General features: G+C 36.2%; 1 protein-coding gene across 3 annotated transcripts in view; it reads left to right on the plus strand.

Moving 5' to 3' along the window:
* The window catches only part of LOC149551546 (uncharacterized), a 69400-nt gene that overhangs the window by 18665 nt on the left and 38254 nt on the right, over positions 1-12481 (plus strand). For all 3 annotated transcript variants that reach the window (XM_089787034.1, XM_089787036.1, XM_089787035.1), the window contains exons 22-23: positions 12093-12154; positions 12238-12337. In XM_089787034.1, the coding sequence (XP_089643160.1) occupies positions 12093-12154; positions 12238-12337 (162 nt within the window). The remainder of the gene's footprint in view (positions 1-12092; positions 12155-12237; positions 12338-12481) is intronic.

Below are 12481 nucleotides of genomic sequence, written 5' to 3' on the forward strand. Positions count from 1 at the left end.
TCAAGAAATATTAAGTATTTCCTATTTTGGTATTAAACATAGCAACACATAGATGTGGCCCCCCTCTTTGCCCAACGTCCCTGAGACTTGAGGACTCCGTCCCCCTGTCCCCAATGGCGCCATCAAATTCCGCCATCTCCACCGAGGATGGGGGACGTCCTGATGTTGACTATTTGCTGATTCTACTATTTATGTTCAATGTTTGATGTTCCAATTCCATCCAATGTTCAAGTATTCACTCTTTTATATTTTTATATCTTATATTGTAATACATCTTTTCATAACTAGCATTTAAAGTACCATATATATATATACACACACACACACACACACACACACACACCCTCCTATCCCCCTGCCGTCCCCCCACCGTCGCCAAATTAAGGCCCCTCTACTCCCCCGTACTGGAAACTTTTCCACCCGTTCCGCTGTCCCCCCATTATAATAAGTTATAATACAGGCAAGGGTCTCATTCCCTGGGTGTATGAATTTAAGTTGCCCTTAAATTAAGGGGGACGTTTTTAGTACTGTGAAATTATGCATGGTGTTTGACATTCACGAGTTGTAAATTTTATAAGTTTAATTAAAAAAGTCAATAAAATGAAACAAAGAAAGCCTAATGCTGGTCAAATGGCTTGGAGAAAGAAGGAAAGAAATTTGGGGAGCTCATTTTTGGTATCCAGGTTTTATTATTTTATGCAGTCTTGTGGTTGGAGCTCTGATTGACAGAGTTGCAGCAGATTTGGCTTCAAATACAAAAACTATTGAAATATTCAAGCTGGACATCCACCTAGCCTGAGCATTGCAGGTATTCACAATGATCAATCAGCTGGAAAGAACTGAAGAATTGATTGTGGAGGTGATTGCAATTGATTGGATAAAGAGGCAGAGATATACTCAGCTGTAGCTCTCCTAGGTTGACTTTCAGAGGGATGTTAGGGTTTGAAAAAGGAGTTTGGATATAAATTTTTAGTGTGTGGTTGCAGATCAGAGTTTGAAAATTAGTAGATTGGTCAGCAAGAGTCAGCAAGAACTACTCAACCTAGCCCTACGAGTCCTTGGCAGCCCATTGCCACTTCTAGTTGGATGTGGGGTCTAGGAAGCCAAGCAATTCATCAACTGGGAACACCGACAGATCAGTTTGGTGTCAAATTATTAATCTATTATTTGGATCTGACATATAATGCCCTGGTAGAGGTGGTTAAAAATGCAAAATTTGATCTTTTTGACTTTGATAGTTTTTTTTTTCAAGCGTTGTAGTTAAATATAAAAAATACTAGGAAAAAGCAGAAGACTATCAATACACTGGCCAAAGTGAAGAAAAATAAAGAAACACATCAATTATTGGATTCGGATCTTATCATAGATCTTTTGCGGTAAGCTTTGTGGTTATCATTGTAGCATGTGAACATCAGTTTCTGGCTCTTGAAATCTTGTTTTGTACGCTTGGCGCCTAGAACCCATAAGCACTAGAGTCAAAGACCTTCAAATGATTGATTTTGGGCTTCCTTGTAGATCAGGCTTTCTTTGCAGTCATCTTCTTAATGGCTTGTGTGGGAGACCAACCAAGAAGATAGACTGCAATGTAAATTGATTGAGCCCAAAATTTCTTTGGAACATTCTAGTGCTCCAACATAGATTGGACCATCTTGGTGATTGTGTGATTTCTTTGCTCAACAACAATGTTCTGCTGACAGGTGTAAGGTATGGTAAGCTGATGTTTGATTCCATGTGTTGCACAAATTATGGAAAATGCTTAATGTTTTGTTTCTAAGAAAAAAACACCCACATTCTTCTACTAATATCATCGGAAAATAATAGAAAATACTTGGATCTAGTGACTCGTGGAGTATACATTGGTCCACAATCATTTCAATGAACCAATCACAAGACTTTGAGTGCTCTTCATGTATCATTATTTACTTGGATCTTGTGACTCGTGGAGTATAAATTGGTCCACAATTATTTGAATGAACAAATCACAAGACTTTGGGTGCTCTTCATGTATCATTATTGCAATGTTGTTTTCCAGCCTCAAAAGCTCTGCAAACTCCATGATTTTGAGTTTGAAGCTCATGTAACCCAAAAACTAGACCCTCCCAAACTAATTGTTAGACTGAACATTCAGGCATCCATAATGCAAATATGAGAGATTGCTCATGGAAGACTTTTTGGTGGCATAACATGCTCTTGAGGATCACTAATATCAAGTCTATAGAGACCATGATCCTCAAGGATAATGGAACTATAGTTTGAATTTCCCTATCAACAATGCTGCACTTGTATAGACTAAAGAAAATATCTTATGGAGAATGGCACATAATTTGACCAATTGTCAATAGATTGAGCTCCATACTTCAGACAAAGTATACATTGAGAAATATCAAATTTCTCCACTAGATGTCATTTGAAGATTGCCCTTTCTTACAATAGTATACTTTGTCTCCTACAGAGATCATTGAATCGGTAAAAGGCATGTATTATGTAAACCAATCTCAATGATGTGTGAGGTGTTGAGACGTGACATATACAATGCACGAGGTAGATGATTTCACATAATTAGATGGGTGTTTGGTCATGAATGGATAGAAGACAAACTCTTGTTCAGATGTTGTGGTGGCACGGGCATTTTGTTGAGACCCTTCTTGTTCAGATTGCTCAATAATCAATTGTTTCTTGCAATCTTTCTTCATATGGCGGTACTTATGACAATAATTGCACATTGGGTATGCTTCAAAGATTTACCTTGTCCCTTTTGCTATGAAGACTTGCCTTTACCTTTGTTATTAGATGCTTTCGTTGTGAAAGCTTGATGGTAGAGAAAGTGCTAGTTTTGGACTTGAATTGCTATTTCCATCCATCCCACTATTGAAGATTGTTGTAGAGGTTAGGAAACTTAAGATTGACATTGGTGGAAGTGATATTGAACATCTTAATGAAATTCTCATATGAATGTGGCAGACATCTTAGTGTAATGACTACCATGTCCTCTTCCATTGTGTAGTTAATAACCTCCACTGGTCGCAAACATCCTTGATATTTGTCAGATGATCTTGTAGGCACACTTTATTCATCGTGATCGAGAAAAAATGGTTCCCTTGAAAGATAACTTTTTTATAATTCAAGGTTTCATGGAGATCCTTCAAGTGTTTGTACGTCTCTACAGTTGTCTTGGTAAATTACACTTGTGGCACTTGATTATTAGTATTGAGAAATTTGAGGTTCACTACTACATTGTTGCACACATCATATTTCTCTGTCTTTCCCTGGCATGTGTTAAGTGTGAGTACCCAAAACAATTTGATCAAAATATCAATACTCAAATATTGTAAGGATTCACTGTTTCTAGGAGTTGTTGCCTCTGTTGAACTTTTGGTTGTGCTCTAGTGATGTTTGTAAGAAATGCCATCATGAATATTGAGGTCCAAGCAAGTCAACCTTATGAAGGCATAGAAAACAAGGCAAAAACTATTGAGTAAATCACACGAAAATTGACATAGATCCCAAGGGCAAACAAGAAGCTCAAAACAATGGCATTAATGTCAAGGCACAAATCCAAATGTATAGATGATTACAAAGAAAGATATTTTGAAAAAAAATTGTTAAATCCTAGCGTTGTTTGCATTAGGTTTTGATTTGCAAAAAAATGTTTCAGGGGTAATTAAAAACCTTAGTTATAAGAGTTTACATAAAAAATATGCATAGGGGAAAAACTCTAATGCGTCCAAAATTTGCAGGTTTTTTTGGTAAAACACATAAAAAAGGGAGTAAATTGGGCGTCATAGGTTTGGAAGCAATTCAAATTGCAAATTACTGGTATGAAGCTTAGTAAAACTTGCGGATCTCACGAATAGCAAGGAAAAACAATGAACATGAGCCACAAAAGCAAGGGTGTGTGCATTGAAAAGAAAAAAATGCAAACACTAAATAGTAGATGGGGGACATTTGCAAACAACTAAGGGCCTCAAAATAATTTCTATCTTAGAGGAGCTATTGATGTGAAAAATGGGTATACTGGCTCTCTGAAGAACATGGTGTAGGAAAGAAAACTCTTATTTGTGTAAGGAAAGAGGTGCTCTAAAATGCATTATTTTCAAATAAACCTGAACCTTTGTCATTAAATCATTTTTTGTATCCTAGGTTCTTGCTAAATTTATCTCATTCTTCTAGAACCTTATAATGGTCATTTAGGCTTTCATTTTAGTTTTCTTAATCAATTTTTAGACCATGCTATATTAGAGTTTGTAAAGACTATTTAAGAATACATTGATAATACAATCATAATTTTCTTTTTTTAAGGTTCATGCTATAATTTGTGTTTGGAAAATGCTTGAACTATTTAAGAATGCATTGATAATACAATCATAATTATATTTTATAAAGTTACATGCTATGACTCGTTTGACAAATGCTCGAGGAAAAATAAATTAAAATTTTCTATTAGTGCCAATAATATTGGCCAAATTTTTTGATGAGAAATTGGAAGTTTTTTTTTTTTTTCTTTTTTTCGTAGTTTGTTGAAGATTTGACTAGGGTCTTGCTACGAGTCCATGACCTTCTCAAGTCTGTTCATGTTTTGTGGTTTTGTGCGTTTTTTAAGCCACCATATTCCACAAATTTAAGCATCATTTGGGCACATAAAATACACCACAGAATTGTGGCCCATTTTTTCACAGTCGATCTGTGTTATTTTCTACTCATAGTGATTTTCATTTATTTTTCCATGCCTCGTTATTTTCTACAAGCCCACCTTAATTTTTTCGGCCTGTAATGCTATTTTTTGCATCTTTGACCAACATTATGTTGAAAGAGAGTCAATAGTTTAGTGGTTGCAATTACAACACCTAGAAGTAGCACATTTTGGCGATATTTGAATATTGTTGTTTTGATAAGAATATTTCTAGGTAAGGAGACATGTCCTAAACATGCTTAATTTGATCATGATAAATGGGATGAACATGATTGGGAAGGTGTCAAGTTGATCAACTTGTAGTTATAGATGATCAACTCCCTCAGGTGCCTTTTGGCTAAACAACTAAATAGATTTGGGACATCTTGAAAGATCTTTATGAGATGTTCAACAAAAGCTGTGCTTTCTTTTTGAAGAATATGTTGTTTTCTACTACGATACACCCCTCTCCTAACACATCTTTCCAAAATCAAGGACACTGGTGACCAGCTAGACGTGGAAGAAGATATGGTAGTGATCAAGATGAAAAGCTTGCCTTGATCATATGAGCATTTCATAGAGACATTTGATATCACTTCTACTAGTGTTGCTATGACACTTTGATCTCCACACCAAGCTTCTACAATAAGATAGTTGGAAGCAACAATTTGAAGGTCATGCCAATTCCTTCTCTTTTGAATAGGTGACCTTCCCAATGCAAGCCTTAGGCAGAAACATAGGTACACCTAAGTTCTCCTAGTACAATGGATTAGGTGAGCCTACGACATCTTCAAAGAAGTATTTAGTCTAATTATGGTCACAAGTTTGGCCACATGAAGAAAGATTGTAGGTAACAAATGGCAACCGCACAATCTTCACACAGAGGGTATGAACATAAGGTCATAGCTTTTCCCCATATGCCTTTTCACCAACTCATATTATGGGAGGGTTTTATTAATTTTTTCTCAAAAATTGTTTTTTGAGTTTTCATTAATTTTTCCCTTCAAAAAAATTCAATTGGATTTTATCGTTTTTCCTAACAAACCCAAGTTCTGTTTCTCTAATCTGTGTCTCTAATTTTGTTTGGTTTTGATCTAAGTTACCGATTGAGATGCAGATTTGGAGCGGATCCATAAAGTAGATATGGGATGCAGGGATTTTTTTTTTTTGGATGTGGATGCGAGAGGAAGCGTATATATATACAGAAATGCAAGAAATATACAACAACAAATCATTTGATATTATGACTATTAAGATACTTCATCCTTTATCAAAATTGAAGATATTTCAAAATTCTTATGATATATCAATATGTGCTTGTTCAACATTAGAGTTTAGTCTTAGACAATAAGTTCCAATAGGTCATCTTCAAGATTCCAATGAATTAAAAATTTAGTTCGTGATTGAAGATTTGATCAACTAATATGCATCAGAGTCTGAATATAAGGATTCACAAGAAAAGCTACATTCTCATCATCTCCAACTGCTGAAAGATCATTAGACCACATGCAAATAAAATAACTTAAGTTTGGGCGTTTTTTATTAGTTTTCTAGATGCTGAGCCTGTGGATTCCTTTGGATGTGTCCGGATTCCCTGTGGATTCTGGCTGGAAGCCTGTGACTGGCTTCCGGTCAGAATCCATAGGGAATCCAGATGCATCCAGAATTCAAATGTATCCGCCTCCGGGTTCACTTGATTTGGGGACGAATCAGAATCTTAGGTTTTGACTATTTTTTCTCCTAAAAAAAGTTTTTGGTTTCTGTAATAGTCAAAGTTTGTGTCGATGTTATGTTAGGGATTATTGTTATTGGGTTTTTACCTTTCTTTGACGAATGGATGGTTTGTAAACTTCAAATCATGGTATTTTGTTGTCAATTATTTTGGATATCCTGCCCATCTAGAATAGTTTGGAGGGTTTACTGATTTAAAAAGAAAAATTGTGGCAAATGTTAGTGTTTGTCTCTATCTACTGGGAAGGGTAGCACAGTTATCCAACATTAGGTTGGATGTTTTTTTGATGGTTTTTGGTCAGTGGTTTTGCAGAAAGGGTTAGTGAAAGAGCTAGTGGCAGGCTCTACTCTCTTGTTGGAAACCAGTCTAAAGAAGGGGACCACCTTCTTTGTTATTTTCACATTTTGCATGTCTAGGGAGGGTCTCAACAATAGAAGAATGTTCAGATGTTTTGAAGAATCTGGGACAGTAAGACATGTATTGTCTTTTGCAGGGTAGCTGATAGAATGACCATTAAGGGAAGGTATTGGATTATTTGTAGTGTCCTAGGCTCTTGCTAAATTTAGCATGTTCTTGAACCTCAGTGAATAGGCATTTAGGCTTCCTTTTTTAGTTTTCTTTAATTTAGTCTATTTTTTGTCCCCATTATTTTTAGCATTTTTAACTCTATAGAGTGCATAGAAAATACAATCATTATTGTTTTTCTCATCACCTTCCTTGTTTTTTTTTTCTTTCTAGACTACTCTTGGTCATTGACATTTTGCATGTCCAGGGAGGGTCTCAACAATAGAAGAATGTTTAGATGTTTTGAAGAATCCAGGACTGTAAGACATGTATTGTCTTTTGCAGGGTAGCTTATAGAATGACCATTAAGGGAAGGTATTAGATTATTTGTAGTGTCCTAGGCTCTTGCTAATTTTAGCATGTTCTTGAACCTTAGTTAATAGGCATTTGCTCTTTCTTTTTTAGTTTTCTTAATTTAGTCTATTTTTAGTCCCCATTATTTTTAGCATTTTAAAACTTTATTAAAGAGTGCATAGAAAATACAATCATAATTCTTTTTTTTAAGTTTCATTTTCATGCAAAAATCAATTGAGTTTGTACTTATGAAATAGACACACAAGGCACAAATTTAAAACCTACCTTCAATTTTCAGAAAAAAAACTTTCATGAAAACAGATCTCAAAAAATTAATTGGAAATTGCAAAAACATCACTTTCTGATACCGTTTTATGCTAATTGGATATTTATATAATGAAACTAAAGTCTATATTTATAACCAATTACAAGACAATGTATTTATGAGAAACTATCATAATCTAAAGAAAATTATAAAGAATCTAAAGAAAACTAAAACTTGCTGAAATACAAAGTGACCATTAAATATTAAATGCTACCTTAATTGTTATCAACTTCACCTTTTTCTTTTAGATATTTTGCAATTTTTTTTAGATGTCAACCCTTTCCTTGGATGATCATCAGTTTCTAGACTAGACATACAACATACCCTTTCCTTATTGGTCACATTCCATAACAAACATATAGGGTCTGGTTTGATCCACATTGCTTTCTGATGGTCTAAAATTCAATGGTATTAAAGCGATAGTTTTTTTTCTCAACAATAATTTTGATTTATTAAAGGATAAAGAAACATTACATAAAGTAGAGGAGTGTTTTGAAACCAGCTTTGGACTTGCAAAGATGGAGTCACACCTATGAGCAATCCATCTAGAAACCTAACTACTATATTACAACACAAACTCATTCCATAAGTTTTGCCACCACCATTACATAAAGATTTACTATGTAACATCAAGTTCACAAAATTGGGCGTTTAGCGATCCCTTAACACCCACAGAAAGGGGAAAACAATCATTACATCCTATGGTGATGATGAGAAAACTTTAGACCTTCAATTTACATCGATTCCATTCCTTCTAGATGTCTTGCTTTTCACCCTTTTGCAATTAACCAAAAAATATCTCTAATTCTGCTCTAACTAATCCTTCATAAAAACGATAGCCCATCTAATCTTCAAATAAAATTGGCAATAATGCTTTTGCCATGGAGAGTAGTCGTTAAAAAGCTAGATCATTCTTACACCTCAATTACAGACTAGACTACTAGCAATTTGACAATTTTTTCGAAAACATCAAAGAAAAACAAAGCAAGAGACATCAACTGACCAAACCAAACACTAGAGCACTAGAGGGAGAAGGAAGATCACCTAGACTCATAGTTACACCGCCTTGCAAGATGGGGGGACAAGTTTTCGAGACGGGGGGACAGAGGGGGCTTGATTTGGGGATGGCAGAGGAACGACGGGGGGATGGTGGCAGGGGACAGGGGGTGGTAGGGGGAGGAGGGTTGTATATATTATACATATAGTACTTAAAATGCTAGTTATGCAAAGATGTACTACAATTATACAATATAACTTGATATAATCATATAAAGATGTAAATACTAAAAAATAGTAAAACAATAAAAAATTAAAATTGAACATTGCATTGAAGTTTTGAATTGGAACATTCATGATTCATGATCAAATGACAAACAAACAATGAGTATTGACATTGAACATCAACAAATATTAGTCTATATATCAGTCTTCAGATCAACAGTATGAGTATGAAGATTCTACTCTCTAAAAGTAATTAATGATCATATTAGTCATGACACAAAGATGATTACAATAAGTATCATGTGCCATGAATCATGATATCAAAATAAGTACATAATATTATAATGCAAACAAAAACTAAAAGTCTCTCTGCACACGCAATAAAGGAGACTCCGTCACATCCCCCCGCAATAAAGGAGACTTAGTCACATCCCCCCGCACCCACCCAAGCAATGTCTTGCCATCTCGGAGACATCTCGCCGTCTTCGACAGAGATGGCGCTCTAAGTGGTGCCGCCCGAAACATTGAGATGCCGTCCCCTCATCTCGGGGACATCCTCGTCTTCAAGACGGCCCAGTTTTGGGGAGGGACGTGGCCCAATGCTACACTGTCCAGACTGGACCTAAGGGTATGAGAGACGAAGCTCCACATACTTGCTGGAAGCCCCGCATACTTGCACGAAGCATGGCACTGATTCGAGCCTCGGACTAGTCTTTCTCAACTTTGTCTCTTTCCTCCCTTGCACGACTTAGCTCTTGCAACTTCTCTTCATCAATTATCCCACACGAGCCTTCCTCTGTGCAATGTCCTCATCAATTATTTCACAACCTATAATTTTAGGGCAAACCTGGCCTTCCTTGCCTCCTTGAATCTCTTATGCCTGGGATTTTTTCAAGACCACTCTTCTTCTCATCCATGTTAATTCTAATACTAGGAACTGAGGTCTCTAGAATTTCATCTAAACCCAACAATGCCCCGAGGTGAATCAACTTCACCATCATAACTCTTACTATGTCTTTAGCGTCACCCAACTGCAGTGCCCATACCAAAATCATTGAATACTTGTTCGTGTTGGTGTGATGGCAGTTTTTCAACCTGGTTGAACATCTCCCCTAATAACGAGTTGATCAGCTTTGTGAGCCTGTGGTAGACAAAATGGAACATTTTGTTCAGATGAATTTTCCTCCTGCAACTATGGAAAGGGAGAGGCATCTCCGGTTGGAGAAGACCCTGTTACAGGAAATATGAAAGAGCAGATGGTTGTATTTGGAAAAATTTGTTGAGTCAAAAGGAGAGTTATGTTAGTGCAGCTAAGAGGAAAGATTGCCAGGCTGAAGTGAATGTTGCATGGATTAAGCCTCGTGGAGATAGGCCACTAGTCTGCCTGAATGCTGAAATTGAAGCAGAGATTGCTAAAAATGTTTTTCTTTCTTTGAGAAAAATGGTGTTGATTGGCAGATTTGTTGGCTTTTGGCTCAATCTGAGTTCTTTCCATAAATGGATTTTGGAGAATTGGAGCATGTTGTGTGAATCAGACTGGAGCTGGGAGAAGAAATTTGTGTTGTTGCTGAAACCATGGTACCTGATTTTTACTGTCTACAAAATCTTTTGACAAAATTCTTGTTTTGGTTAGACTTACATATTTTTCTTAACAATTTTGGTGTGATTCTTTTTTGGAACACTGCTCAAATCTATGTAGATTTTTGAAGGCGGATGAGGACTCTTAGGAGTTTTTCCACACCCTATACTTGTATTCTGGTTGACGATGGACTTCTCCAAATACTCCAATGACAGAGTTATCCTTAAGTTTGTCCACAGGGGTGTGGATACAACCTGGTATTCTGGTTGAGGATGGACTTCCAATGACAGAGTTATCCTTAAGTTTGTCCACAGGGGTGTGGATACAACCTGGTATTCTGGTTGAGGATGGACTTCCAATGACAGAGTTATCCTTAAGTTTGTCCACAGGGGTGTGGATACAACCTGGGAACCATAAGGCATTCCGTTCAGATGTAGAAGGTGCTTTCAGATGAAGCATATTGCAGCATGCTGCACAAAGAAGAAAATATATTAAGAGGCTTCCCGGTGGAAGGATTGTTGAACTCTTTTCTATAATGTGGAGTAGGAGAAAGTGGATAGGTGTAACTCTGCCCTTGAAACTACACTGGAAAGGTTGTGATGTCAGTTTAGAGACCATTAGATGTTGTTGTGCAATGGCCGAGGGAGGCAAATAAACTGAAGAGGAATGAAGTGATCAAAAGGAAGAAAGTAAAAAAACGGTGAGGGAAGGAGCCTTTGAAATGTCCCTGCTCGCACTCTGAAAGTAGGTTAGCTAGGAAAACCTAAATTTTGACCTGTTACTGGATCTGTGTTTTGTGATGCTTAACTTGTGTCAGGGGGATCCCTGTTTGTGTTCCTGGTTTAGTTGACAAAATTAAGAAAGTCACACATTCAAAAACACTTGTCATGTGTCCTTTTCCGCCCTTTCTAAATTTTTATAGTGATAAGGGAAATTTAAATCTTTTTGACATATTCAATTAGGGTAGTTCAAGAGCAAGGGTAAACAATCACAATTGGGACAGAAACCCCTTAACTCATTCTTAATGTCTCGGCAATACTTTTTGTTGGACCCCTGTACTACTGGTGAATTTCCAGATAAATGTTAAACAGGAAATCTCAATGTAAGTTGTGGTCAGTTACCATTGAATTCTTGATGAGCACTCACAACAAAATATTAAGTTTAACATTGTATATTTATTATCTCTCTAGATTCATATGAATAGATAATAAACAACTTATCAGTATTCCTAATTTGTTTTACAGGAGGCAGACTATAGTTTCTATTCCTAATTACTCTTGAGGAGTAATGACTTTGCTTCACTTGAGGCATGGTTCCACAAAGATCATACTTGTAGATTCATTTTTTAGTTGGAAAGAGCAAATGAAACAATATCTTTATCTGCTGTTGTAGAACAAACAAAACAATATTTCTATATGTTGAATGAAATGCAGAGATGGACATCTTAGTTAATTTCTTGAGGAGTAATGGCTTTGCTTCACTTGAGGCATGGTTCCACAAAGATCATACTTGTAGATTCATTTTTTAGTTGGAAGGAGCAAATTAAACAATATCTTTATCTGCTGTTGTAGAACAAACAAAAAAATAGTCCTATATGTTGAATTAAATGCTCATACTATTCTTCCCTTCCATGAATTTCCTACTAGTTTTCTACTGATGTATAGTTTGTTTGAACGAGACTTGCTAATTATGTTTACTCTGTAATCAGCTTCTCGAAAATAAGATTGAAACTAGAACTGGTGCGGATGGCCACCTTATTGGATTTGTCAGGTAATGATTTTGTAAATTCCCCTTTATGCCTCTTCTATTTTGTTCAGAAATTCTAATTTTAATCGATATTCTTAAATTTTCAGGGCTGAAGCAAATCACGATGTGAAAGATAATGTGTTTGCCTCAGAAGGCGAGGTCATGATTACAGAAAATGACAATGTCAATGTTTGTAGTGATGTGGAGGTAGAAATGCAGCTCAAAACTATCTTGTATCATCATCCTATATATATGGACTGGCATCCGAGTCATTTACATTTGACTGTTTTGCAAACATTGGGTTGGATGATGAAGCCTTTGGATATGCATTGAAATTTGACAAGACTCATA

Source organism: Cupressus sempervirens, chromosome 6 (genome assembly GCF_028749045.1).
Source record: "Cupressus sempervirens isolate cs-2001-9-10 chromosome 6, ASM2874904v1, whole genome shotgun sequence".
Taxonomy (NCBI): domain Eukaryota; kingdom Viridiplantae; phylum Streptophyta; class Pinopsida; order Cupressales; family Cupressaceae; genus Cupressus; species Cupressus sempervirens.